We start from the raw sequence: 25,329 nt of genomic DNA on the forward strand, positions 1-25,329 counted from the left end.
ATTAAACTCCTAATCATGAAGTTAAAATCAGTGGTATATTTCATGGTTTCTTCCCCTTTCCAGGTGAATATATTTTTAATTTCCTGAAAATTGCGGTTACCCCCTGTATCTCTGCTCTTTAATCGTGGATGTAGTGCACCTTTACTTTCGTATCTTGCATGAGATAATGCGTGTGACCAGAGAGCACATTACTAGTCATATAAGATAGTGCTGTAGTATGTGTGAATTCTACGTGTTCTGTAGTGTTATTTTTATTTATTTATTTATTTATTTATTTATTTTAATACTTTATATTATTATTAATTTATAAAGATGAGAAATTCAGTCCTTCTGTACTTTGAATATTTCAGAGAAAAATTGCAGAATATACAAGCAGAAAAGGAAAAAGAGGAAGTCCGGCACGATCTCTATATTGAAAAGCTATGTAGAGATATTTTGTTGTTAAAGCGTACACATATGGAACAGCAGTTCGACAGGTATGAGTTCATGAAACTTTATATTCAATTTTGTGAAATTTGGGTAAGAAAGTTTTATAACTTTAAGAATTTTATAAGAACTTGCTCCGTATTAATCGAAACAGACACTGTAATGTGAAATGGTGTATGGGGTCAAACCTGGACTATAGGGAAGGTGGGAAGTACGTAAGATATTCACTTTTATGTGGTCTTGCGGGAATTTTTGCTTAAGTTGTATGTACAGATTTAGAGAACTGCGCAGTTACGTTGTGTATCAATACAATCAACTGATTTATTGTTCCTTGAAAATACATATTTAACTAACATGTAGTGTAGAAATTGCCACTCTTTGCGTTCCACTCAAAATTTTGTTGTTATTCTCGGGGTCAAAATTATGTATTGATGTACAGTTATTACCTTTGTGAGAAAATGCTTACCCCCATGAAACTTCTTCTCAGTTCTGTACAGACATGCATGCGAAGTTTATTCGTTCGGAAGTAAACAGTCTTAGAACAGATTAAATACAAACATGACCTTACGGTCAATTTTTGTTACTAACGTTTAGGTGAACCTAAGAATAAGTACAATATTATTTTCTGGTATCCATATTGCACATAAGAGCAATAAACTGAAACTACAAATTAATTTCTTTTAGAAGTTGATTCACCTCTTCTTTAAAGTGTTCGAATTGTGGTGTAGAGAAGAGTGTCAATATGTCTGTTATAGACGTAAGAAAAAAGTGCAAATTTTCTTGTGGGTACATATCACCTACGGCTAGGCATAGAATATAATATTACGTTTTCCCTACCAGATGCAGTGTACATAAAACGATAAACGAACATTCTTCATTAAAGAAACCTCCAGGTACTGGTATATAGATACATAAGAAGAAAACTTAGATTTGAACATCATCTTATATGATTCCATTAATATATCTGTATTTTATCTTAACGGTACAACGTCTTTATGGTTTTAACAGTTTAATTTGCATTTTTCTTGCAGGTATATTCAGGAATGTGTAAATAAAATAGGAAAAATGAACGGTGCTATTAGGTTTTTGAATGAAAATACCAAACCAAAGAGATCAGAAATGCTAGAAGCAGTATCCAATTGGGAGAAAGCTTTGAAAAGAGCGAATAATATGAGAAGTGCTTTCACGGTAAGTCTAATAGTTGAGAGTGATACAGTGACCAAATTATTAATGTTATATACTGAAGTTGGCCAATCCATTTGAAAGCTATTGGAGTAACAAGTTTCATCAGAGGAAATTTATTTTGCTTGATTCCAATCGTAAAACGGAATGTACTGTAATGCATAACCCGAAATGCTCAAACCCTCATGTTTTATTTTCTTAACTGAACGAAGTCTTTCTTACTAGTTAGTATGAGTGAAAGTGGATTGAACAGTATTTAAGTTAAGTAATATCAATACAAGGAAGTGGAAGAAAACAACCTTTCAGAGTGTCTTTACAAGGTTTCTTCGTAAACAATCGTCAAACCTGCATAAATGATAAATAGGCAAGATATGTATAGTAAAACACAGTACTCAGATACTCATTGATATTGAAATTAGTGTAGTGTTCATAGTAGTAGGAATCAATATTGAGACCGCTGTTGACACATGGTACTCGCGTTTTTGAGTGTACAATCTTCCACACTGCTTTAAGACCGTATGCTTACGATTTTAAATATGCAAAGAATATTGATATTCGTTTATGTATGTATGTATGTATCCATCCATCCATCCATCGTTAAATAAAGTTCCGCCCCTCGCCCCCGCACAAACATACGTCTCAGAAGGAAACAAGCCGTGAATTTGCAAACATAACTAACTCTTTGTGAGTAGCAGTTTAGGTATTACAAGTTACAAAAATTACAACGTAGGTCTAATTGTAAATGTCCTAATTCTCTCAATGATACCTTGGGTGTTCTGTCCGAAGGTAGGTGACCATTGGTGGACGTCACTGTGAGACAATAATAATTATTGGTGATAACCAGGGCTCGGAAGTTGAAGACCTAAAAAGGACTTAAAAATATCTAGAAAAGGAATAAAACCAGGAAAAAAGGGTAAAAATAAGACCCAATTTAATTAGAATTACATAATTAATGAATATGCTGCTCAAAATATACAAGTTTCTGGTAGGTTAACGGTCTGTCCTTCCACAAACTGAAGTACAAACAAAAATAAGAAAACTTCCGACCCTCACCCCACCCTTGCTGGAGGACATTGTTTCGGCTCCTTATCTGACTTGTGATTGTTGCAGATCTGTTCTTACCAGTCCAGTCATTGAAGAATGTCTTATCTTTTGAATTTTCTTTACTAAAGAAAACATGTTTAAGAGGTGGTAGTGATTCGAGTTAATGGCCAGTAAATTTATTATCGAAAGATGAAGTGCTAAAAAGACATTAAAACCTATGAAAAGCTTAAAAAAAAGACCAATAAATAAAAAAAAAAAACGCTGAAAAGGCAAAAAAGGACGAATGAAATCCACAATTTTCTGGCCTACAAAGACCCAAAATTTACATATTTTATGTTAAACTTCGTCTTCGAGCACTCGTAAAAAAGAGGATTTTTCCTCAACTTTCGGGCCCTAGTGATAACTGATAAGAAAAATAGTTTGCATTATTCACCGTCAATAGTGGTTTAATAGCATCTATGTTAATAATACAATTAAGCTGTCCTGTTTGTCTGTGGCGCTTTTCAACTCGCGAACAATAACAGAAACATGAAATTTTAATATGTTTTAAAGCTCTCAGAGAAATGATCCAAATGAAGTGTTCCAGGTATCAAGGGCACACATGAGCTGAGATATGAGCGTGCAAAGTCCCCATAAGAATAACATGGGGACATTTTAAAAATAATCGAAAACGACCAATATTAGAGTTCATAGTTTTTGAGGTCGCTTAGATGAATAGTGGCAGTTTTAATCCAATTCAACTTAAAGCCATACTCCACTCCCTAGGGAGAGGGCGAGATTTTGAAAGTAATCGTCGAAAACGACAGATCTTAGTGTTGAAATCATAGTTTTCGAGGTCGCTGAGTGTAATGGTATCAGTTTTCATGATTATCAAATTCATGCTCACCCCCTGGGGTGAAGGTGGAAGAGGATGACTTTTTAAAAATAATCAAATAAGGTAGCTAATTAGTAACTACTGTAATTAGAGCGAATTAAACACATTAATATATTTTCTCGCGCTTGCGCGGGACTCTGCAGGTTGCTACTTTAAATATTACTTTATTGCAGGGATGCAAATAACCACTCGCCCGGGGCGAGTGGTTCATCGGTGTGGGCGAGTATTTAATTGCATATGGAAGGAAAGTAAATGATTTCTATTGTAGGATATGGACTAGTAGCTTTTTTTCTCGGGCTAGTAAAAGTTTGTTGCTTATTTGCATCCCTGCTTTATTGTGAATCTTTAAAAACTTTCAAAATTTTGCCGCCCTGTGCTCGAGCACAGAATAATAGCACTTACCTAAATACGGGCCTGGTTTCATCGAATGTATTGTAAGTGGCTCAAAAGATTGGAAATTCATGAAACGGATGTAAATACTCACGGGAGAAGTCAGTATCTGTTAATTCTATAAATTATTATTTATGTACACCAAAATAAGTGAAGTACGGGACTTACTGTTTTAGCATGAGCTTCGAACCATGAGCAGATCTTGAATCCAATGCAATTGACAGGTGCACAGACCACAATGCAATATCAGTCCTTATACACCCATCAAACTACAGCATCACATTGTCTGACCTCCATTAGTATTGAATTACAGGACCATGCCATCGGCCCGACTAATCCCTTCAGTGGACTTATTATGAAGAAATCGTAATTTCCACACACGTTGCTGGTAAGCTTGCTGATCTCGAATTTCGCATTTCAAATATCACTATTATGTAGTTATATTGTGCTTTTAAATTATTACAAGTAAAATTATTTGTTTTCGAGATGATTCTCATTATTGACGATTGACTTAAATATATCCTTTGAATCTTCACTTGTATTCGTTTATTTTTGAGAAAATAAAATTGTGTCGGTAAAGTTAAAATGAGAGACAACACATAAAAGGTTGAAGAAACAACTTCAAAGTTATTAACAATCCTTCATGCGTGGATGTGTTGTTTATTTTCAACGCTTCAATTTTCTTACATATTCCCGATCCGTTATGTCCACCTTCAGTTGCCTCAAAAATATCTCGTTTTTGCGTTAAATTCCCCTGTTGACTGTGACCGTTGGTAGTTATTAGTTCGTATGCGGTTATTTCATGGCTGTACGTTCACGAGCCAGAGGCGTTTCCGTTCAATCACAGCCTCGAACTCAAATAGCTGTCTGATAAGAATTTTAAAAATTCACTATTTAAATTAAACGTAGGTAGAAAAAAGGAAGAAGAAAATCACATACAACGTTTCATATGAATTAATGAGTTGTATCCAATTTAATGACAAACAAATAGAGTTATTATTACTATTTATCTTTTGTGTATTTTAACCAACCGATATTATAAATATGATAACAAAATGTTATTTTTTGCGTGACAGATGTGAAACTTCAAGAAATCTAACTATTCTTTTAAATTAAACTTTAATTATATTGTACTACAAACAATGTACTAACTGTTTTGACCTTTATTTTATTCTTTGACAGTGCGTTCGAATCTAGGAAATTTGAATATTTTAACCTCTGACAGGGAGCTTAACCTATTTAACTGTCAGGACTTACTATTTTATCTAATACTTTATTATATTAACTATAATAAAGTATATAGGTATTGTTACTAGATTTTTAAAGCTGTTGTATGAGGATGTACAGGGTTCCCACTCGACCTGGAAATGTCCTTGAATTGATTTTGTGCAGGAAACCTCCTGGAAATGTCCTTGAATTGATTTTGTGCAGGAAACCTCCTGGAAATGAGTTTGAATTGATTTTGTGCAGGAAACCTCCTGGAAATGTCCTTGAAAATGCATTTCTGTCCTTGAAATTTATAGAAATCCTAGATGTCAGATTTTCATAATTAAAATGAAGATTTTAATTGATTGCTATAATTATAATAAAGATTTTAATTGATTGCTATTTTTAGGAGGGTTAGGAGGCCACAAAAAAGCACATTACGCTCCGGTTTGTGTATTTACTAAATAATTATTGTGTATTAATACTGTACTTGCATTAACTAGGCATACTGTACTTTTCATTTTACTTCGTGAGTTTTGAACCTACAGTTGCAATTCTGTTCTACCTTCCTGTTTCGAAGTCCCGGAAAATTAGTGATTTGTCCTGGAATTTTTGGGGGAAAGAGAGTCGGAATCCTGGAATGTATATTAATATCTTACAAGTGTTGTACTTTTACCTACAATCTTGCTCGTGGCACTTATAATTTATTATTATTATTATTATTATTATTAGGATCAATTTATAGAAAAACAAAACAAAGTTTCACAAGAACGAAATGCACACAATGAACTACAAATGCCAGAAATCCCAGAATACCCACATTGTCCTCTGGAGGATTTGATAGATGAAATGTTGAAACAACCACAGGAAGTGGCGGCGCATAAACCAACAACACCACCGGCTCCGGAACCTATTCTTTCAAAACCAGCACCAACTCCCAAAACTTCATCTATAACAGATTATACTGCTCCTAAAGCGACGCACTCTCTTTTTAGTGTGCCACAGCAAAATCCTTCATTCTTAGTGCAAGGTAAGTACTTCTTTAATTTTCTTTGCTGTATTGTCAGAATATTACTGAACTTATAATTCTTATATGCGTTCGCTCTTTGAATCATATATATTATATTTGTTTTGACAGAATTAGCGAAAAGTGCCGCTCATAATATAAATGTATTGTACAAAACACACACGTAGTTTTGGGACCTGAGCTCCAGTAAATAATAGTGCTTGAAGTGGGTCGTTATAAGGCGACATAACAAAATTTTGTTTCATAGAAGATTCTAATTTACCTTAATCGTATTTAATTCTTCATATTAACCAATTCAGTATGTAGTTCACTTTCACTAATTAGAATATTTACTTACGTAAGAACTGAAACTAAATAATAGCACTTAAAATGCATAACTGAAAGTATAATTATGTAGAAGGCGTTAACTACATGACTATTGTTGATACGTTCTCTTTTTCCTACGAAATTTTCCATGTTTATAATCCAGTGCAGAATAATTCATATCCATTGCTATCTGCGTGTTACGGTTCTTGTAAGCGACGAGACCCCTTGCGAGAACGAAGCATTCCCATCTGCAATAAAAGGACTTAAACAAACGAAAATACAAATCTGAAGTTTAAAATTTATTAAATTTTTCAGGCCAAATTCAACATAAATCTCAATAAAGCAGAGTAACATACAGATTAGTCACGTATATGCAATCTCGATATTACCAGGTAGTAACATTAAAATCTAAAATACATGCAGTGAACATCATAGATGTCATTTCATCTCGTTAAGGCACATCAGAATTCATGTGCACAAGTAAGTTATAGTGAGCAACGTCTAAATCAACCCTCGGATATATCGTATTTAATGCATTTCAAATTCTCATATTCGTTACATTCCTCATTTATATACATATCAATATAATTCGTACACCGTCATATCAATTATATATAATAAATTCTTTTCACTTATTTCTATTAAAATTACTCTTATGTTTAATTCAATATTCGTGAAATATGTTTAAACGTAACCTCCTTGGGTGATTACTTTCGTGCTCTTATTGATCATTAAGAAGTTGAGAGCAAGGACAGAACAAGTTAGGCTTAAGAATTGCATATGTTTCATCATAGTACAAATCAATAATAATAGGATGCGTTATAGACATAATTGAAAATTACTCCGTTATGCGTCAACATTTATATGCTCAAAGTATTACGTACAGATTTTAAGCTTGAAGCCGCGTTAGGCATGAAACGATGAGAAGCTTACACCTCCATAATTGCCGTCATAATTGCATATTTTAGCTTCTAATTCTAAATATAAGCTGATGACAGCCAATACAAAAGTTACTAAAATATTCTAAATTACATTTATTATCGAGTACTTAACTATGAAATATGTTTATATCAATTTCTGTATTTAAAAAAAATCGAATTAATTTTATTATTGTTAACAATAATAGAAGAAAATAAAGTTTTAAAAATGAGGATTTAAAGCCTTTGCCGCTGGTCTAGTGGCTAGTGCGTGTGCTTGTGATGCACGTGGTCCCAGGTTCGATTGCCAGTGGGAGAGCACAACAAATTTAATTTCATAATAATTCACGTGCTTAATATATATTGAGTGTTCTAAAAATTACGCTCACCGACCAGAGAGCACTATTCTGTAAGTTAAAAAAAAATAATAATAATAATAAAAAATAAATAAATAAATAAAGGAAAAGCGAAAAATGTATATAATAGTATAACTTTCGGGTTCTCGTCTTGCCTATGTGGCATCGTCACAGATAGAGAACTATAGAGTAGATCTACCAATCCATGAAATAGTTACATTGGCTCTTTCCAGACCGCAGTTAAAGTCGATAGACGTTGACTCTAGCACTACCTATTAATGTAACAATAGATGTAAAGGCTTGATGAATTCGTAGAAAATAGCTGGTTCCCAGTTAATCTACAATAGTGAAATTTTCGATTCCCCATAGCGACTAAAAGAGGCCCCGGAAGATATACACATTATATAGAATTTTCGTTTTACTTTGAACCTGTAGAATAGAACTCTGTTGTCCGTGGACGTCATTTTTAGATATATATATATATATATATATATATATATATATATATATATATATATATATATATATATAGAGAGAGAGAGAGAGAGAGAGAGAGAGAGAGAGAGAGAGAGAGAGAGAGAAAGAGTGAAAGAAAGTGAGAGAGTGTGTGTGATTGAGAGAAGTAAAAGAAACAGTAACAAGACAAATCAACAACACAATGAATAATATATTTAAAGGAGCAAATATGCAGAATTAAATATATTTCTGACTCGTCAAGTAAAAGATTTGTAACAATGTAATTTTAAAAGTTGTTACACTGTAAAAGTTAATCAGAAAAATCAGTAGCCTTGAGTATATTGTGCCAGTTACTTGAGAAACGAATAATTTTCCTTTTTCATTTATTTCGATTACATAGTTGCAGTAGTCTTTTTGTTCATTTAAAAATATTTCAAATTTGTTTAACTGTTGTACTGGAAAGATTGAACTTCTTGCATTTCGCTGATAATACCAAGAATAATCGAAAAAAAAGTAAGAAAATTTGTTATGGCTTATGTGTGAGACACAGCTAGAGGATCAGTACATTTGATGATAGAAGGCACTCAACACTAATTCTCGATGTAATCACCTTTTGTATGTTAGCACTTGTCACAGTGATAGATGAGATTTTCCTACCGGTTGTACAGAAATCCGCGTCAAGTTCTCGTACCCAGCGTGAGGCAGTGGTTTTGACAAAATCACATGTCACACAATGTTGGCAAACCATATTCTGATTTTGAGCACAATAAATGTGAAAGTCACTGTGGGCTAAGTCAGGGCTCTAGGAGATGCTTTAGTCGTTCTCATATCCATGTATCCATAAGGAACCGTCTTTTTAAAGAATAGTGTGATGAGCCTGTGATAAAAGTTGCGGAGGATAGATGACTGCAAAACGCAAAATTTGCGCTATTGTCATCATTCGTGAAATCGGTATGCGGTATCGGTTACCACAAGCAAAATAGAAGGTAAATATTGTTTTGCGTTGTCACAAACTACTATGGAATGAAACCAAAAATCGGAAATGATTTTATCATCGTTGCAGAGTGGTATACGAACACTTGATTTGTGTCAACATGAGGAATATCTTGCACGAAACAACGTCAGCAAGAGAGGCGGCTCTGTAAGGGAGTCTTGTCGGTAAAATTAACATTGTATTGTTACAAACCTCCAAGCAAGTTAACAGCACAGAAGCATGATGGCGCTTCGGTTACAGCGATAATAGTCTGCGGGAGGCCGAAATGCCTTAGTGATACAGTGCTCTTATATGGCGCGTGGGTCCCTCGTTCGATTCCAGATCCTGCCAAGTGAGCTTTGTGGTAAACAGAACATCACATGGGTGGGTTTTCTCGGGGTTCACCAATTTCCTTCCACTTTTGTCATCTCAACATTATCATCCTTACTGTCTTCATTAGTCAGTGCATAGTCGTCAAACTAAAAAATTAATGGTCTGAAAACTAAAGTTTAAAATAAATTTTTCCAACCAGTATTTGTTCATATTTGTGAATTATTATTCGAGTACTACTATACTACTAATATTACATAATAAAATAATAATGTATTATCAAGGTCAATGGTAACCCAAGTTGTCAACCAATATACGCCACTGAATTTAATCAGTTCCTCTGCCACTGAAATCAGAAATAAGCGGCTTTGGTCGGTGGACTTTGAATGGGTATATGCTTCTTCACACAAGTATCAAGAAGGTTTATGAAATAAGCAGGAGACTGTTTGTCTTATGTGTAGTTGTGAATCATTTGGCCTAAAGAATCAATTCCTGCCTTTGTTTTCATTGTAAACCTGTTAATACCTGGCTTATTCTTCTTCATTGTAAACCTGTTAATACCTGGCTTATTCTTCTCTGGGTGAATCTTTTTGTTGTGATGCCTACTGGATAAGCATACCACAGCTGAACATAAAAAATAAACATGAATTTGTCATTATACTCTAATATGAAGTGTAAGATTCTCTGTTTCAACTCAAAAGAAATTTAGCTGGAAAAACATTTTGATCTTATTTACTGTTTAGACAGTTGTTAGCCCATTTTTCAATAGAGATTTACCGAGTTTGAAGTCTGTAAAAGAGTTATCATACGTGATGTTCCTATGTACTTTGAAATATGGGTCTACAAGAGAAAACACTGAATTACTTGCCAATATCCTGTTCTTCTTCAGTTTGTTTCGGATTCGGAAATTCACCACATCTTCATTCCATATTTGGCCGGTATCGATAGCATGATTGACGAAATGGCCATTTCCATTTAAAGGAAACTAGTTGATCACCAGTGGTAATATTTGGTCCTGGTAAATAGTACTTTTTAAATTATGTATCAATTAGTTCCCACACATCTCGAATTAGAGTCATTTTCTTTCCCTTCTCCCACTCGGGTGTTCTTATGGTCAGAATGTATGAAGACACAAGTTGCTTGAACAGATTTAGTCGCATAGTCGTTCTAAAAATAAGCAGTCCGTACATTTTCCTGTAATGTTTCAGAATTCAAAAACCATTGATTTTAGATGTCAACCAGCTATGAGAAGACCGGAAAAGGCTCAAATTTCTGTAGAGTCCATAGATTTCCATCTTCCTTTCAGATTCTTGATCCTTATAGATCCTTCCATCCGCTTGGTAAATTCTCATTTGGTATCTTCGTGTGTATAAGAATCTCATCTATCACACTGTCTTAAGAGGAATAATTGAAATGAGTCTACAGGTGAATTCAGTTCCCAGTTTGGCTTGCAAAACACCACTATGTACTTTATCAAACCCACAGCAATCTTTAAAGAAACATCTAAAAATCTTACTTGATCTCATTTGTTATTAAGTCATTTTACGTAGTTTATATAAACATTTTATAAATTGTAATAAAATAGGCGAGGGAACTAAAAACTCGGTATACTTTTGACTCCCGCACAAATAATAATAATAGTAATTTCCTGTAAAGGCTTTTGAAGCTGAAATGAAATGAAATTTCTGAGTTTTACGTCCCACGGTTATGCCGGTTAGGCTAAAGGAGACGGTGATTATGAGAAATGAATAAAATGGTGGAATGAAGAAAGTGGGAGGAAACGGGAGAACCCCAAGAAAACCCACTAGCACGGTGTTTGTCCACCACAAAGTCCACAAGCTGGGATCGAACCAGATACCCCAAGCACCGGAGGTGAACGCTCTACCACTGAGCCACCGCCCCCCCTGCCTTTGAAGCTATGGCAGGCTCAAAGTCAATAATCATCTCCCTCGGATGCAGCTTTCTCATGATCAGTCACTTTCTTCCTGTTCAGACAAATTCAAAACACATTCACTATCAGTTTCTTCGAGTTAGTGTGAAATCTCCTCTGTTGTCAAACCTAATGATGATGTCTCTGCAGAACACAATACAGTACCAGTGTATAGGATAGCAACTTATGTAGATTAACTATAAGTCCATCGTTTCACATATTTAAAGACATTGTGTAAATTTCTGTGAGTGTTTTAAGTCAGATTGGAAGACTGGATTGAAAGATGCTATACAACTTTCAACGAAAATAATATACTAAGGAATAATCTATTATCAAATAATTTAAACTTTGCATAACCAAAATAGTCGTAAAAAAAAATGTAATCAGTACAATAATTTCATTCGTCCGTACTGCCGTCTATTGACTACCGAAAATTATAATGAGGTGGATTTTAAAGGAAAAGTATTGAATTTTCGTTTGAGCCTCTCAGATTCACCATGTCACGATTACAGTAAAAATTAAATTAAAGCTAAAGAAAACTAATTAAAAATCGCTCAAGTTGAAAGAAGCATACCCGAGGGGAATGTATAAGAGACACTCAAAATTTAAAAAATTTGAAATCTTCGACTTTAATAGAAACGGCTACGTAAGAAGTGGGGTGTTCATGTGCCTCAGAGTCTCACCCGGTCACTTCTACGGTTAAGGAATTAGTATTTTCTAGTTTGAGACTAATTTTGAAGTTAGTCGTATGCAGAATATGTTCCGACATAATGGGTCAAGAATAAGAAGAATGGACTTACACCTTTGTACCATGAGACAAAAATAAGTCCATTGTTTTATGTAGTATGTATCCTATAGCTTCTATTAGTAATTATAAGTCAAATATAACTTTTTTGGAAGTGTGTTAAAATAGATTAGTTTAGTGAATTACTTCATTCGTTGTAAGAATTGAATTGAAGACTCGCTGTAAAAAACAATGTAAGTGCTACCTTGAAATTGTTTCATTTTTTTTTTAATATGTTTATGCCTTAGATTTTCATACATAGCTCCACTGTGTTATATGCTAGGTTGTACTTCTAAGCAATAGTATTTTCTATTTTGAGACGCTTGGGCACAATTTACTATCTTTTGTCTCTACTGTTACAGTAACTAATGTTTTTAGCGCTTACATTGTTTTGTATAGCGAGTCTTTGATTATGTATTTCATTCAACTGCGTAATTTTTTCTAGCACATTCGTCTCCCTTAGCCTAACGGGCATAATCGTGGGACATTAAACTGAAAGATTTCATTTCATTTTCTTTTCTAGCGCCTGTAAACAGAGTGATCCCACCTTTAAGCAACGTTTCAGCTAATCAGATTTTTGTTGGAACTTTACCTCATAACTTCACAGACGTGGATGTTAAGGTGAGAATCTTGGATAAGTTTAGATCGATGAATGATCAAAAGACACCATATGTGTAATTTGATGCCTGTACATCTAGTTGCTCATGTGTAGACGAACGTGATGTTTTTTATATGTCAATTTATCATCTTATATCAAAATTCGTGACGTAAGAAACTTAGTATTTCCAAAATTTGTAGAAATTAGGAATATATTTGTATTATGTTGACAAAGCCTCGTTATACATCAACCGTATCAATCATCCGCCTGTGTTATTAGAGCTATTTGAATGCATAGGGTCAAATAATCTATGCAGCGTGGCAGTGGAGCCTATGACTGTACAGCGCCTTGTTACTAAAGCCACGGTAAGGAAACCAGTTTTCAGCGGGCGAATATGACAATGAGGCAGTCGTCCTACTAAGAACATGTAGTATGTTATAATAATACAAAAAATACGAGTACTTTTATCATCATCATAGTATATGCATTATTAATAATCCTATTACCTGTTATAAATGAGTAATAAATTATTATTTGTTCACCTGACCAGCAAACGAATATAAAGATACCTTAGGTTGGTTATTATAGGTACGTCGTTTATATCCACATTCAGATACTTCTGAGAATCAAACTTAAGGCCCCACAGACCGGAGACCATCGCACTATATATATATATATAGGGTGTTTAATAAGTAATGGTCATAAATTAAACCGTAGATAGTACATGCCAAAACTAACAAAAAATTCTTAGTAAACATGTGTCCGCAAACGCTTCGTAACGGAGATAGGGGCTGTTGAAAGTGTGGGAAAATGAAGTTTAAAGACTCATTTTTTAGTTTAGATCTCAAAAAGTATGAACCGGACAGAGGGCGGTCCAATGAAAGACTATCGAAGTCAGATCTGCGCTAAGCAGAAATGCATGGTTGATAACTCTGCAGTGCGCGCGCAAGGGATTCCCCAAAAACGGAGGGATTCACGGAAAATTGTCCAAGGAAAGGGGGCTCGAGGTGAACACCAAGGGCGAGTCTATCCACCAGTAATTCATAAGTCGTGGTACCAGGTCGAAAGCTCGAAAAGATACAAAATGGTGGACAATGTTTACGTGCCGTGTGTGGTTGCATAACCAGCAGGAAATGAGAGAGGCAATCGAAGTGTGGTGATGTACGTTGTAAATAGCTCCAGGAAGAATTTCGACAACTAAGCATACGTACAAGTGTGGCAGCACTTAGGTAAATCAAACGGTATACAAGACACTGATGAAGCATTATGTGCTAAGCAGTTAGCGTAACGAATATCCGCAAACAGGATTGCAATGGGAAAAGGATTACAACATTCGAGTATGTGGGAGGCGAATCTGAAACATTCCGCATGTTGAACGCGTAAGTGTATTACAACAAGCAAAAAATGATGGACATGTCGTGTTTGTTCATATCAACAAGCAGAAATCGTCGTGTTGGTAATGCGTACAATATTAATCATAAGGTAAACAGTAAATACCCAGATGTGTAACCACAGAAGAGATGCATGAGGATTAATTTACCTCTATCATGAAAGTAAATATTGGAAGTGTCGTCCATTCATGCAAGTGCATGCTCGTACCCGTCTTCGCAAAGATCCACGTACGCGTGATAACATGTCGGCATCTTGTTGAATATGTCTGCAACTTTGTTCCACCCTTTCTCGAAGGTCTTCTAATGTTGCAACAGGGGTAGAATAAACTTGCGATTTCACATGGCCCCAGAGAAAGAAATATAAAGGATTTAAGTCCGGGGAGCGCGGTGGCCAAGCAATTGGACCCCCACGTCCTATCCACTTTCGTCCGAATCGGGCATGTAAATGTTCTCTGACACGGTTAAAGAAATGTGCTGGCGCTCCATCATGCATAAACCACAGTCGCTGACGCCTATCGAGAGGTATATCTTCGAGTAGAAGCGACAAATTGTGTTGGAGAAATCGCAAATATGAGATCTCAGTTAATGCATTAGGAAGAAAGAATGGTCCTACGAGCTGATCACCTAAGAGTCCTACCCACACATTTAAGGAAAACCTAGGCTGATGTCCTACCTCCACTATTGCATGTGGATTCTCAGGGGCCCATACATGAGAATTGTGAAAATTTACAATGCCACCCCGGGAGAATTGTGCTTCATCAGTAAATAGGGCGTCATCAATGAAATGAGGATTGCCAGTAATTTGTCTGCGAAACCACTGACAAAACTGCATTCTCGTCGGAAAGTCTGTGGGGGTCAGAGGTTGGACACGTTCCAGATGGTATGGGAACAACTACTCTTCATGGATAATGTGCCATACGAGAGCATTGGATACGCGTTCGGCAAGTCCCACACGTCTTGTGCTCGTTCCTGGGTTTTCGTCCACTGCCTGTAGCACGCGTTCTTCTAATTAAGGGGTACGTACTGGCCTTGGCCTTGCCGGCCTAGAACAATGCGTAAAGTTCCCATGTTCTCGTAGCCGCTGATGTATTCTGATGAATGTTCTTCGGTCTGGTTGCTGTCTCGTAGGGAAAGTCTCGCGATATAACCTAGCGGCCTCTACCGCATTCCCGTTTGCTTTATTGTACATAAAGTGCATATCAGCATACTCAATATTACTGTGTATTGTATTAATGGCAAGGTAAACAATAATTTAGCAGCATACTAATAGCACTAATTAACAATGCACAATAGTATCCCCGTGGCTTTGCATCACTACTGATACTATTGCACTGTTCCCCGCAATACGGTGAAGTAAGTACATCCACAACACTATAAAGGCACGCGCATTTTACATCTCTTCAACACATAGAACTACTACATTCACTGTAGGCGAGAAAGACAAGTGAAGACAACGAACCTCTACACTTTGAATCACTCTCCCAAGCGACTACTCCACTACGACGAAAGCATGTAGACCTGTAGAAGAACACTTCAGGCAATATAATAAACAAACGTGGAAAGGCAAGCGTGTTTCCAATTCACGTCTGTAATCGAAACAGTGTAGTGTTCTTCCATTCCATATTTCCTGGCTTACCAGCTGATTGAGAAGAACTGCGTGCACAGTTTTTTCTTTATATATACGTAGAGGGGATGAACCAAATAATGAGCAACCTACAGGCGCTCGATTGATTGAGTTATTGTTGCTTTAAACGAGCTTAGGAGCTTCGAGGGACGGGACCTACGATTTGGAAAATCTGGGATCAGAACCACTGCATTCAGTGGACACTTTAGCGAATTTGAACCCGTAACATCATGCACCCAAGGTGAGCTCAGTGTCTGTTGCAACCCCGATTCAGTATTTCCAGCTGGCTTGCATGTTCTACCAGTGTTCCTTTCGGCTATTCCATTCATTTTCGCGCATCGTTTGCTTTACCTTGGTATTGTTACAGTAAAGGACTACTCTGTACATGTGCATTCGTCTTAGAAATGTGCTCTGAAGTAGTTCACAACATGCACCACCACCTTTCTTCGATTGCCTCTCTCATTTCCTGCTGGTTATGCAACCACACACTGCACGTACACATTGTCCGCCATTTTGTATCTTTTCGAGCTTTCGTCCTGGTACCGGTACCACGACTTATGAATTACTGGTGGATAGACTCGCCCCCGATGTTCATCTCGAACCCCCTTTCCTTGGACAATTTTCCGGGAATCCCTTGCGCGCGCATTGCAGAGTTATCAACCATGCATTTCTGCATAGCGCAGGTCTGACTTCGATAGTCATTCATTGGACCGCCCTCTGTCCGATTCATACTTTTTGAGATATTCGTCTCTAAACTTCATTTTCCCACACTCTCGACAGCCCCTATCTCCGCCTCGAACGGTTTGCGGACACATGTTTACTAAGACTTTTTTGTTAGTTTTGGCGTGTACTATCTACGGTTTAATTTATGACCATTACTTATTAAACACCCTGTGTATATATAATACTGAACCAAAGGTAACCCAGCACAAGGAAGTCATTACGTGTCATGCAATCAATCTCTGTATATAAAAAAAAGAAGTCGTCCTCACTGACTGACTGATCAACGCCCACACCAAACCGCTTAAGCTAGAAACTTGAAATTTGGACAGGGCATAGAATTTGTGATACAAGGTCCCACTAAGAAAGAATTTCTGGAAATTCTATGGGAACGGGGGGGAAGAAGGGGTGGTAACGTTATCTTAAAATGTTCATATCTCTGAAGGTTAGACATGTAATTTCGTATATGGGGTTTTCATTTAAAATAATTAGACACGTATTTCAGTTGTTTTTTCACCTGGAAGGGAAGAAAAAGGATGAGAAGGAAAAAGGGGTAGGAATTACAATTATTATAGTAAGATATCCATATTACAAAATCCCTTAAGGTTAGAGGCATGAAAATTAATATTTAGGGTTTTAATTTAAAGTAATTAGATGCTTTTCAGTGATTTTTTAAAATGGTTTCCTTAGAAGGGAAGAAAGAAGGATGCGGGATGTAATTGTTAAAATAATATAGCCATATCTCGAAATTCGTAAATTCCGTAAGAGTAGAGATATGCTAATTAAAAACGTGTTTCAGCTTTTTTGATGTTTACCTTGGAAGGGAAGAAAAAGGGGTGGCAGTTGCAATTGTTATAATAATATGACCGTACCTCGAAATCTCGTATGATTTGAAATATATTATGGATATGAGAAGTACGAGGCCATAAGCCGAGCAGACGCAGAGGTCTGGGGGCAAAGGCCCCAACTAACCGAAGGCTAGTTCATGAATATAAATAGGAAGGATTGGTATTCGTATTTCTGGTGAAATTCTAGCCTAAAATCATTTGTCGAATACCCCTCTTCCCATTTGAAATATTGACCTGAATTCAAAATGATGGATTTCAAGATGGCCGCCATGATGCCGAATGGCATCATCTGATGCGCCTCCGCCCAAAGTTTCATCATCTTTCCTCAAGCCGTTTCAAAAATAAAAGGGTGGTGCTGAACTTTCGTCTCACCCTGTATATTTATAACAATAAATGAATGGTTGATGGTTAAAAATGCCACCTAGTAATACTGGGTGACTTCCTGAGTTCCATTTGGAACGAAGAAAGAAAAATTCCAACCATCGAGGGTCTTACCCAGGTCTTCCGGTTGAGAGATACTTCATCACTGCGCTACGGCAGCTCTAATTAATGCGATTAAGCGGGTAACGTAAACAATTGAAGTACTATTTCAAATTCAGAAACAATTTACGTGAAAAGTAGTAATCATACTATATAAATACTGTGTACAGTATAATAAATATATCATATAATTTAATATTTCACGGCGACCCATCCGAGATGCTCAGTTTTAGAACAGCTGTTGTAATTTATTTATTATAATGTAATGTTTAAAGTTTTTTGATTGCTAGTGTTCTCCGTTAATTCTGCAGATTATATAGGATCTCGAGGACAGTATATTGTCAGTTTTGAACATATTTAACAGTGTAATTCCCAGTTGTGTCTGAATACATAATTCCTAGGATTTAGAGTTGACCTAAAGCTGTGAACAGTGCCAATTTAAAGTAGAAAGCGATTCATAAAAATTAATATATTTTTTAAAGTATAGTTCTCATTGATCAGATTTATAATGAAGCAATAGCCACAATTAGATCCAGTTCTCATGAGATCAACGAAGTCATGCAGTGTCGGGTCCAGTGAGAGGAAAGGTGGAAGACCGATGGTGTTAGCATTGCAATGTCGTGAGAATGATTGGGAGCCACATAGATGAAAGAAGTAGCGAATTCTGATCTAGAAAGCTATCATTAATTGCGAAAAGTCGATTAGCTGACCACACATCACTCCAAAGGCATGTATGGCACAAGCAGGCTGGTAGGCCCTTTCCCATAAGGGCTGTTACGCCAAAAGTTCAGTTTAGCCATAATAAGAATTACGGCAAGCGAAATAAAACAGTTGTAAAATATGAATAAGTGAAGTTAAAATCATACCTGCTTCACAAATATTCTACAACTTTTTAATTGTTATATGTCGCAGTTCTATATTATTTTCACTTGAAGCAGTCTTCCACTTCATTGCGGTGTCAACGTCGCTGGTTCCAGATTGGTCAACGTGAGAGTAGCACTCAATATCATACGTCAGTTAGCCTGCTACGCACTATTAGTTTATAACTGTGTATGTGTGTCTGTGTATGCATGGTTGTGTTGGTAGAGGTGTACGGTGGCTCAGTAACTGAGCGCTCACCCCTTAATACCAAGGGTCCTTGCTTTGGTCCTAGGCCAAATCGGAATGGTGAATAGCATCGTGTTCGTGAATTTTTCCATTTCCCCAACATTTTCATTCCATCATTTCTTACATAATCATTTACATTCATTAATTATCCGTTTCCTTTAAACTAAAGGACATAACTTTGGGATGTTAAAGATGTCATTGTGTATGGTTTCATACTATTATTGTGTTTGTAAATTTTATTCCGAACCAGTAATTATGTTTAGTTATAACTCGAAAACAGTACTATTTTGTGTATTTCATCATCTTGAAGGATTTAGCATTTGAGAGCTTGTATACGTATTTAAAGCGGATAAAATCATCTTCAGTTGAAACTTAAACGAAATTTGCAAGAGTTGCAGTTCGTTGGAATCCATTTTCTCCCGTACAGATGATACTGTGGATTTTTTTCTGTTCGAGGTCTTTTTGTTGCATGCAATCAAAACGTAGTTAACAAGCATTTGTTTTTCAGGGTATGTTCTCTATTTATGGTGATGTAACTAATGTGCAGATTACTGAAGGTGCAACTAAAGCTGATGGTTCAAAATACCCTAGCTATGCAATTGTTACCTTTGATGGACCTGAAGCACAGCAGAAAGCCCTTGCTGCTAGGGTAAAGAGTTTTTTTCTTGCATTAGCATTCAAGTCCTGCCTTTGCTTTTTAACAGGTTTTTGTTGCTTTTTCTAAATGCGTTTTTATTTCCTTTATACAAGCTTCATTTTTTTTTTCTTTCTTTCTAGACTGGGAATTTCTTCAGTTTTAACTATAAAAGCAAGTGTGAATGTATGTTTCTTGCTTTGATGTTTTGATTGTGTAATGTTCAACTTTCAATGTTGGTGAACCTATATTGTGTGCAGATTCTATTTCATACATGAAAATTGTATTATGGTTTTCTTCCTTTCTTTCGGTGCACCAATTTTACAGTCATTTGCTACTACTTCTAAATTATAAAATTATTTATAAACAATAATAATGCAATGTAGTAAAAGCTTCGAAATCAACAGTTGATATCAAAACTAGTGAAATCATTTGTGAATCACTGTTAGCTAATGTATGTGCCGTTTCGATTACGGATAACCTGTCTCATTCTGGCAACATAAGTGAATAAAACTGGTATGCGGTTAGAAAATAAGATTATTACAGACTCAACTACAGTAACACTAAACTATGCTTCAGCTGAGTTGACGTTTCTCGGGAACCACTGAAAGCGCGTCGCACTGTTGCTAAGCTTTGTGACAACGTTTTTGTATTACAGAGAACTTACACCACGCTGTAACAAATGAAAACCAAGATAAAATATTAGGTTGTGTAAAAAGGTCGAAATCGAAAGTACATTTATTGTTATTTTAACACCTTAAATTGCATATGTGCCATTTTGGTCGATAACCTGCTGTTTCTCCAGCAACACAATACAGAAGGTTGTTCACTGTATATCCAACCACTTTCGATTCAGTGATGCTACCTGGCGTATCATGCTGAAACTATGGGTTTGCTGGCAGGAGAAGTGCTGTGTCTGATGCATGAGAGTCATCAAATGACGCCGAAAATTGGGAGGGTTACGTAATGGGCTTTTTTTCCATGCTAAGTTGTTGTATGTGCACATTATGAAACAGTGTCGGGAGAGTGGAGTAACATTCAGATTGACTACTGCGAAAGCTTTTGTGGCCCGTTAGGCAGAACAGGCTCCCCTTGATTTAACTTGGCCTGTGTAGGTATAAAACCTTACGTGTATATTTTAATGAAAATGTTTCATGTATGTCACTACGTCCTAACAGATGACGCTAGTTGTCAGTAAGGTGGAAGATAGAGAAAATAAAAGCTCGTAGCATGATAAATGTCTGCGTTTGAAAGATCACAACGTCCGGCAATTTCATGACGAAATGAAGCTTATGTGTAGTGGTGATTGCCCGTCGTATGGCACTGTCGTGAGGGGAAAAAGAAATTTCCAAACAGAACATGTGTCCCTTACAGATGAGCCAAGGCCTGGACGTCCACTAACAACGGACGCCGCTTCCACAGTGTGAAAAATCGAAGAACTGATCCTGGAAGACCGACGAATAATTATTCACATCATGTAGCAAAGCGGACTCAGTTATGGTAGTGTGTGGAAAATAATTCATAAAGAATTGCACATGCTAAAGTGTCAGCACGTTGGGTTCCGCATTTGACGACTCATCTTTGGAGACAAACATGGCGTGACAATGCGAATCACTTGTTTAATCTTTTAGTCCAAGATGAGATTTTGTCTGATATAGTTGGATCTGTCTAAATGATCCTGAGACAAAAGAAATGAGCAAAGAATGCAAACACTCCTACTCACCTCCCTCCAAAAAGGCTAAGGTGGAAAAGTCTGCTGGTAAGGTCACGTTCTCAGTTTTTTGATACTGTTATGGAATCATCCTTATCAGTTTTTTGATACTGTTGTGGGATCATCCTTAGGTTACCTTTAGACTGTGATGCTATTACTAGCACATACTACTACTCACTTTCAAGGAAGTTACAAAGTGCTGTTAAGCAAAAACGTCGCGGTATGCTCACCAACATGGCCCGTCTCCTTGCAGACAATGCATCCCAAATAGCGTTAGTGGAAGCTGCTAGATGTACATTTGAAATATTGCCGCAGCTGACCTATTCTCCTGATCTGGCAACAAGTAATCTCTTTCTGTTCCCACAGATGGAGAATCCACTTCGGGATCAAATGTAATCTGCAGAGTTTTACAATGATGGTCTTTGGCAGGTCAGAATGGTGTGAGAAATTTGTAACTGTGCACGAAGACTATGTAGAGAAGTCTTCAGAGAGAACATAAAACTCAATACGCTGTGCCTATTAATTCATGATGATAATTAAATCTTTTCGATACCCCCTAGTAAAATGTAGCTCAGTTTTGAGGAAAGTTCAGTCATCTTCACGGCACAGTACCTGATGTTTGATTATAAGAATTCCAACACTTTCCACATCCACTCATATACTCTGCGATTTGGGTCACTAATACCATCTCGTCGTAAAAGGCTCAATATTTTTTAGAAACCTGAGAGTTGGAATTAGGTTTTCCTGACATGAATTTTGTACAGAAAGATACGGCTGTTAAGAAATGTCAGAACTAACGAACTCGTACTAATGTGTCATTTCATTATGTCTTACAAACATAAACATGTGGCAGCATTGACTTCAGCATTGTATTTCTTGTAAAATTCTAGCCCAATTTGATTCCTTACGTGACCCTCACCCTATTTAAAACAATCGCGGAAGATACAAAATAATCGACTTCAAGATGGCGGCCATGACAAGCCTACCCTGTACTAGATGCCTACTTTCTCCCGATGTCTATAATGTGTTTTTGTTTTCCATCTCTTTATCCGTTTTACAAATACACTGCACTTTTCGGACACGTTGTTCTGCCTTATTCTGATCAATCAGGTTTTCGGGCACTGCGCCCGTCTTTGTGAACGGAAGCACTTTAAATTTTGCTTACGTTCTTTTCTGATATTCCTCACTCCACTGCCAAGTTTGATCAACAAAGTCGATTTCGACCGCGCAAGGTTTACTTGTGAGCGATTATCGTTTGTCTTTAACCTACAGGGAATAATGGCAAGGCGTTAAACTGAAGATGTAATTTCATTACTATTTCAAATACCCAGCAATTTGTGTAAAAAATATTTATATTGAATATTACCTCTGTAAGCTTGCCATAGCTTACAAAGATTTCGCGGTACGCACTTCAGTGCGAATTGACGCTGTAATCTGTATTTTTAACTTTAGAAATACATACATTGAACTTCTAACAGCCACCACCTATCTTCGTGGTCACTTGTCTTCTGGAAACCGATGTGAAATTTCGTAAGGTTAGTGCATTTTGAACTCCTATTCAGCTGCTACGTCAACCAGTGGACAGAGAAGGAAAGCAGTGCGCTCTCTCTTAAAGCGACCACTTCGTGCTTTTATATATGAGGTAAATATGGACAAGAACAGGCATTTCACAGTCAAACAGCACACTTTTAGACTTGCAGCATCCAAAGTCAGACGTCATTTCGTGTGTTTAGTACAACTTCGATACGTTCAGTGCTAACGAAAAGTTTATAGCATGAATATTTTAAAGCGAACAGATATACGGTGGTTGCTTTTGCAGGTTTAAAATAGTAATTGTTTCAGGTTTCGTAAAGTCAGTTTTCACCACAAATAGAAACCTTGAACCAATATAGAAAATTGTTAATATTTACCATAAAACTTCTATGAATTCTTCAATAATTCTGTTGTCTGTTTTTCATTAGATCCCTTCAGAAAGTGTAGTTTGAAAATTAAAGTCGAAAGCTCACATCCTGACTGTTTTAATGAGGATTAGCTTCTACGATTAACGTTGTAGTATAAAGGGTTATTTGAAATAGGCGAATGGTTACAGAAAGTTGCCCGCGAGAAAAATATTCGAATTTGAAACACTCCCCTAGCTAGTTAGTCCCTTTTCTCCAGCGCTAATTGTGTCTGATGTGACATTGCGAGCCTGAACGATCGCCTGACAGTGTAGTTTCCACTGTAGCCCTGTGTAGAATGGGAAGAATGTCTCACCATACTTCTTTAGCAAGTTTCCGAAGGCCCTGCAAGGGCGAGGCATCGTCAAGCAAGTACCTGTTTGGAGAGTGCAAACCCACAGTAGTCCATTGATAGGCATCTGGGCATTTCATAGGGATGGATGAAAATGAGATCACTATTTCCCGTCTCTTATGCCTTTCGTGCATATAACGCGTAGGATGAAGAGCGATATGGCTGGAAGTTTTGTCCATGTGGATCCATACATTTCGTGTCTTTTCACCGTACAAGTGGGGAGGGGGGTCACAGACGGTCCGTGGTGTTCTTCTGGAGGTAAATTGCGTTGACTTTTGTGTTGGAAGGCTCTTCGTCGAGTGGTGGCATTCCTCGACTGCCTTTCCTGCCACCACCAGAAATCCTTTGAAAAACTTCTTTGCACTGCAGTATAAAGAACAGCGCTTGTGCTGTGTTTGACAGTAGCAAGAGGATCGAACTCTGTTAGTCTCATTTGGTAGAGCCACCCTTCATCGAAAGTACACACGCATTTCCACTTGTCTCCTGCGAGGTATGTTTCATAGTTTTCTGGCGTTTGTAAACTTCTCCTAGATATGGCGCTTTGTGACACACTTGCAATGCAAGATTCTTACGAATGATTGGAAATTGTACCATTTGAGACAGGTGTTGTATGGTCAAACTTCCCTGCATATGGGAATTGTCCTGTGTCACTGCTTTCCTAATGGCGCGCATTATATTGGGGTTTTTGAGCTGGCTGGAGCCGCGTTCTCCTCCCAATTCCCGGCCAACCACGTACCGCAGTGGCTTGTTGGGCACATCGTCATATGATGAGACCCACACCAGAGTTTAAACACACGTTTCACGCAAAACACTATGCCTGTTTTAGCCCTCCCAGCTGGTCTAGTGGCTAGCGCGCTCACCTTTGATGCACGGGATCTCGTATTCGATTTCCGGTGGGAGAGTATTAAACGTATTATGTTGGTTCCGATTCCACCTTAAACTGAGGTCAACGTCTCGTATTGCCTCAGTGCTGTACAGGAAAGCCAAACTTCCACAAACAAATTATTAAAAACAGTATCTCATTTAGAGCTGCCCATGGCTAGATGATGAGCGTACACGCATTCGGCACGAGAAACCCACATTCAGTGGGAGCTCATGAGGTTTACATGGTACTTTAAGGTGCAACTCCGCGTCTTATGTAGACTCGATACTGAAAGGAATGCTAAACTACAACCAACCAACAGTATCTACGTTGATATTAAAGATGTTACATAGTTTGTAATCAACATTTTGCCCTTAGCACAGTCTTAATAAAAGTATTCCTAATATATATTTGGTGCTTTGGTCACTTTTGTTTTATTACTTCTGTGAAGTTTTTGTTGTTGACTATATGGCAATCGTCGTTATTTTCATGGAAAACAGTTGCACTTTTATAGTTATATAAAAATGGTTCGCGAGACAGTTCGAGAAACTTCTCGGTTGCCTAAATGAGAGATTTAAAGTGATACACAGACAAGCGTAAGATTTGTAGTGTCGAATCCGAGCCCCATCTAGGGCAGTCTTTCTTTTCAGTGTTCTTGTCGAGAGGTCATGACCATTATACTTTGTAGCATCATCTGTCAATTTCGTTTATGTGATTGAAGTTGTTGAAACTGAAAGTGATCTGTCCAGCACTCAGAGTAACAAAACAAACAAAAGTGTTCATGCCGTTGCAACATTAGCAGATACTCAAAGATACAACCTTTATCGCAAAAAATCCAGGATTATTTTTGAAAGTTTTTACTTG

At 37.0% G+C, this 25,329-nt stretch overlaps 1 protein-coding gene across 9 annotated transcripts in view; it reads left to right on the plus strand.

Moving 5' to 3' along the window:
- LOC145693750 (uncharacterized) overlaps positions 1-25,329 on the plus strand; it is a 290,468-nt gene that overhangs the window by 239,404 nt on the left and 25,735 nt on the right. For 8 of the 9 annotated variants that reach the window (XM_081770043.1, XM_081770044.1, XM_081770042.1 and 5 more), the window contains 5 exons: positions 351-476; positions 1,458-1,614; positions 5,855-6,152; positions 12,725-12,822; positions 19,478-19,618. In XM_081770043.1, coding sequence (XP_081626169.1) covers positions 351-476; positions 1,458-1,614; positions 5,855-6,152; positions 12,725-12,822; positions 19,478-19,618 — 820 coding nt within the window. The remainder of the gene's footprint in view (positions 1-350; positions 477-1,457; positions 1,615-5,854; positions 6,153-12,724; positions 12,823-19,477; positions 19,619-25,329) is intronic. The other variant, XM_081770046.1, reaches the window with a different exon arrangement.

This window comes from Thermobia domestica, chromosome 1 (assembly GCF_964235325.1).
Source record: "Thermobia domestica chromosome 1, izTheDome1.hap1.1, whole genome shotgun sequence".
In the NCBI taxonomy this organism is placed as follows: domain Eukaryota; kingdom Metazoa; phylum Arthropoda; class Insecta; order Zygentoma; family Lepismatidae; genus Thermobia; species Thermobia domestica.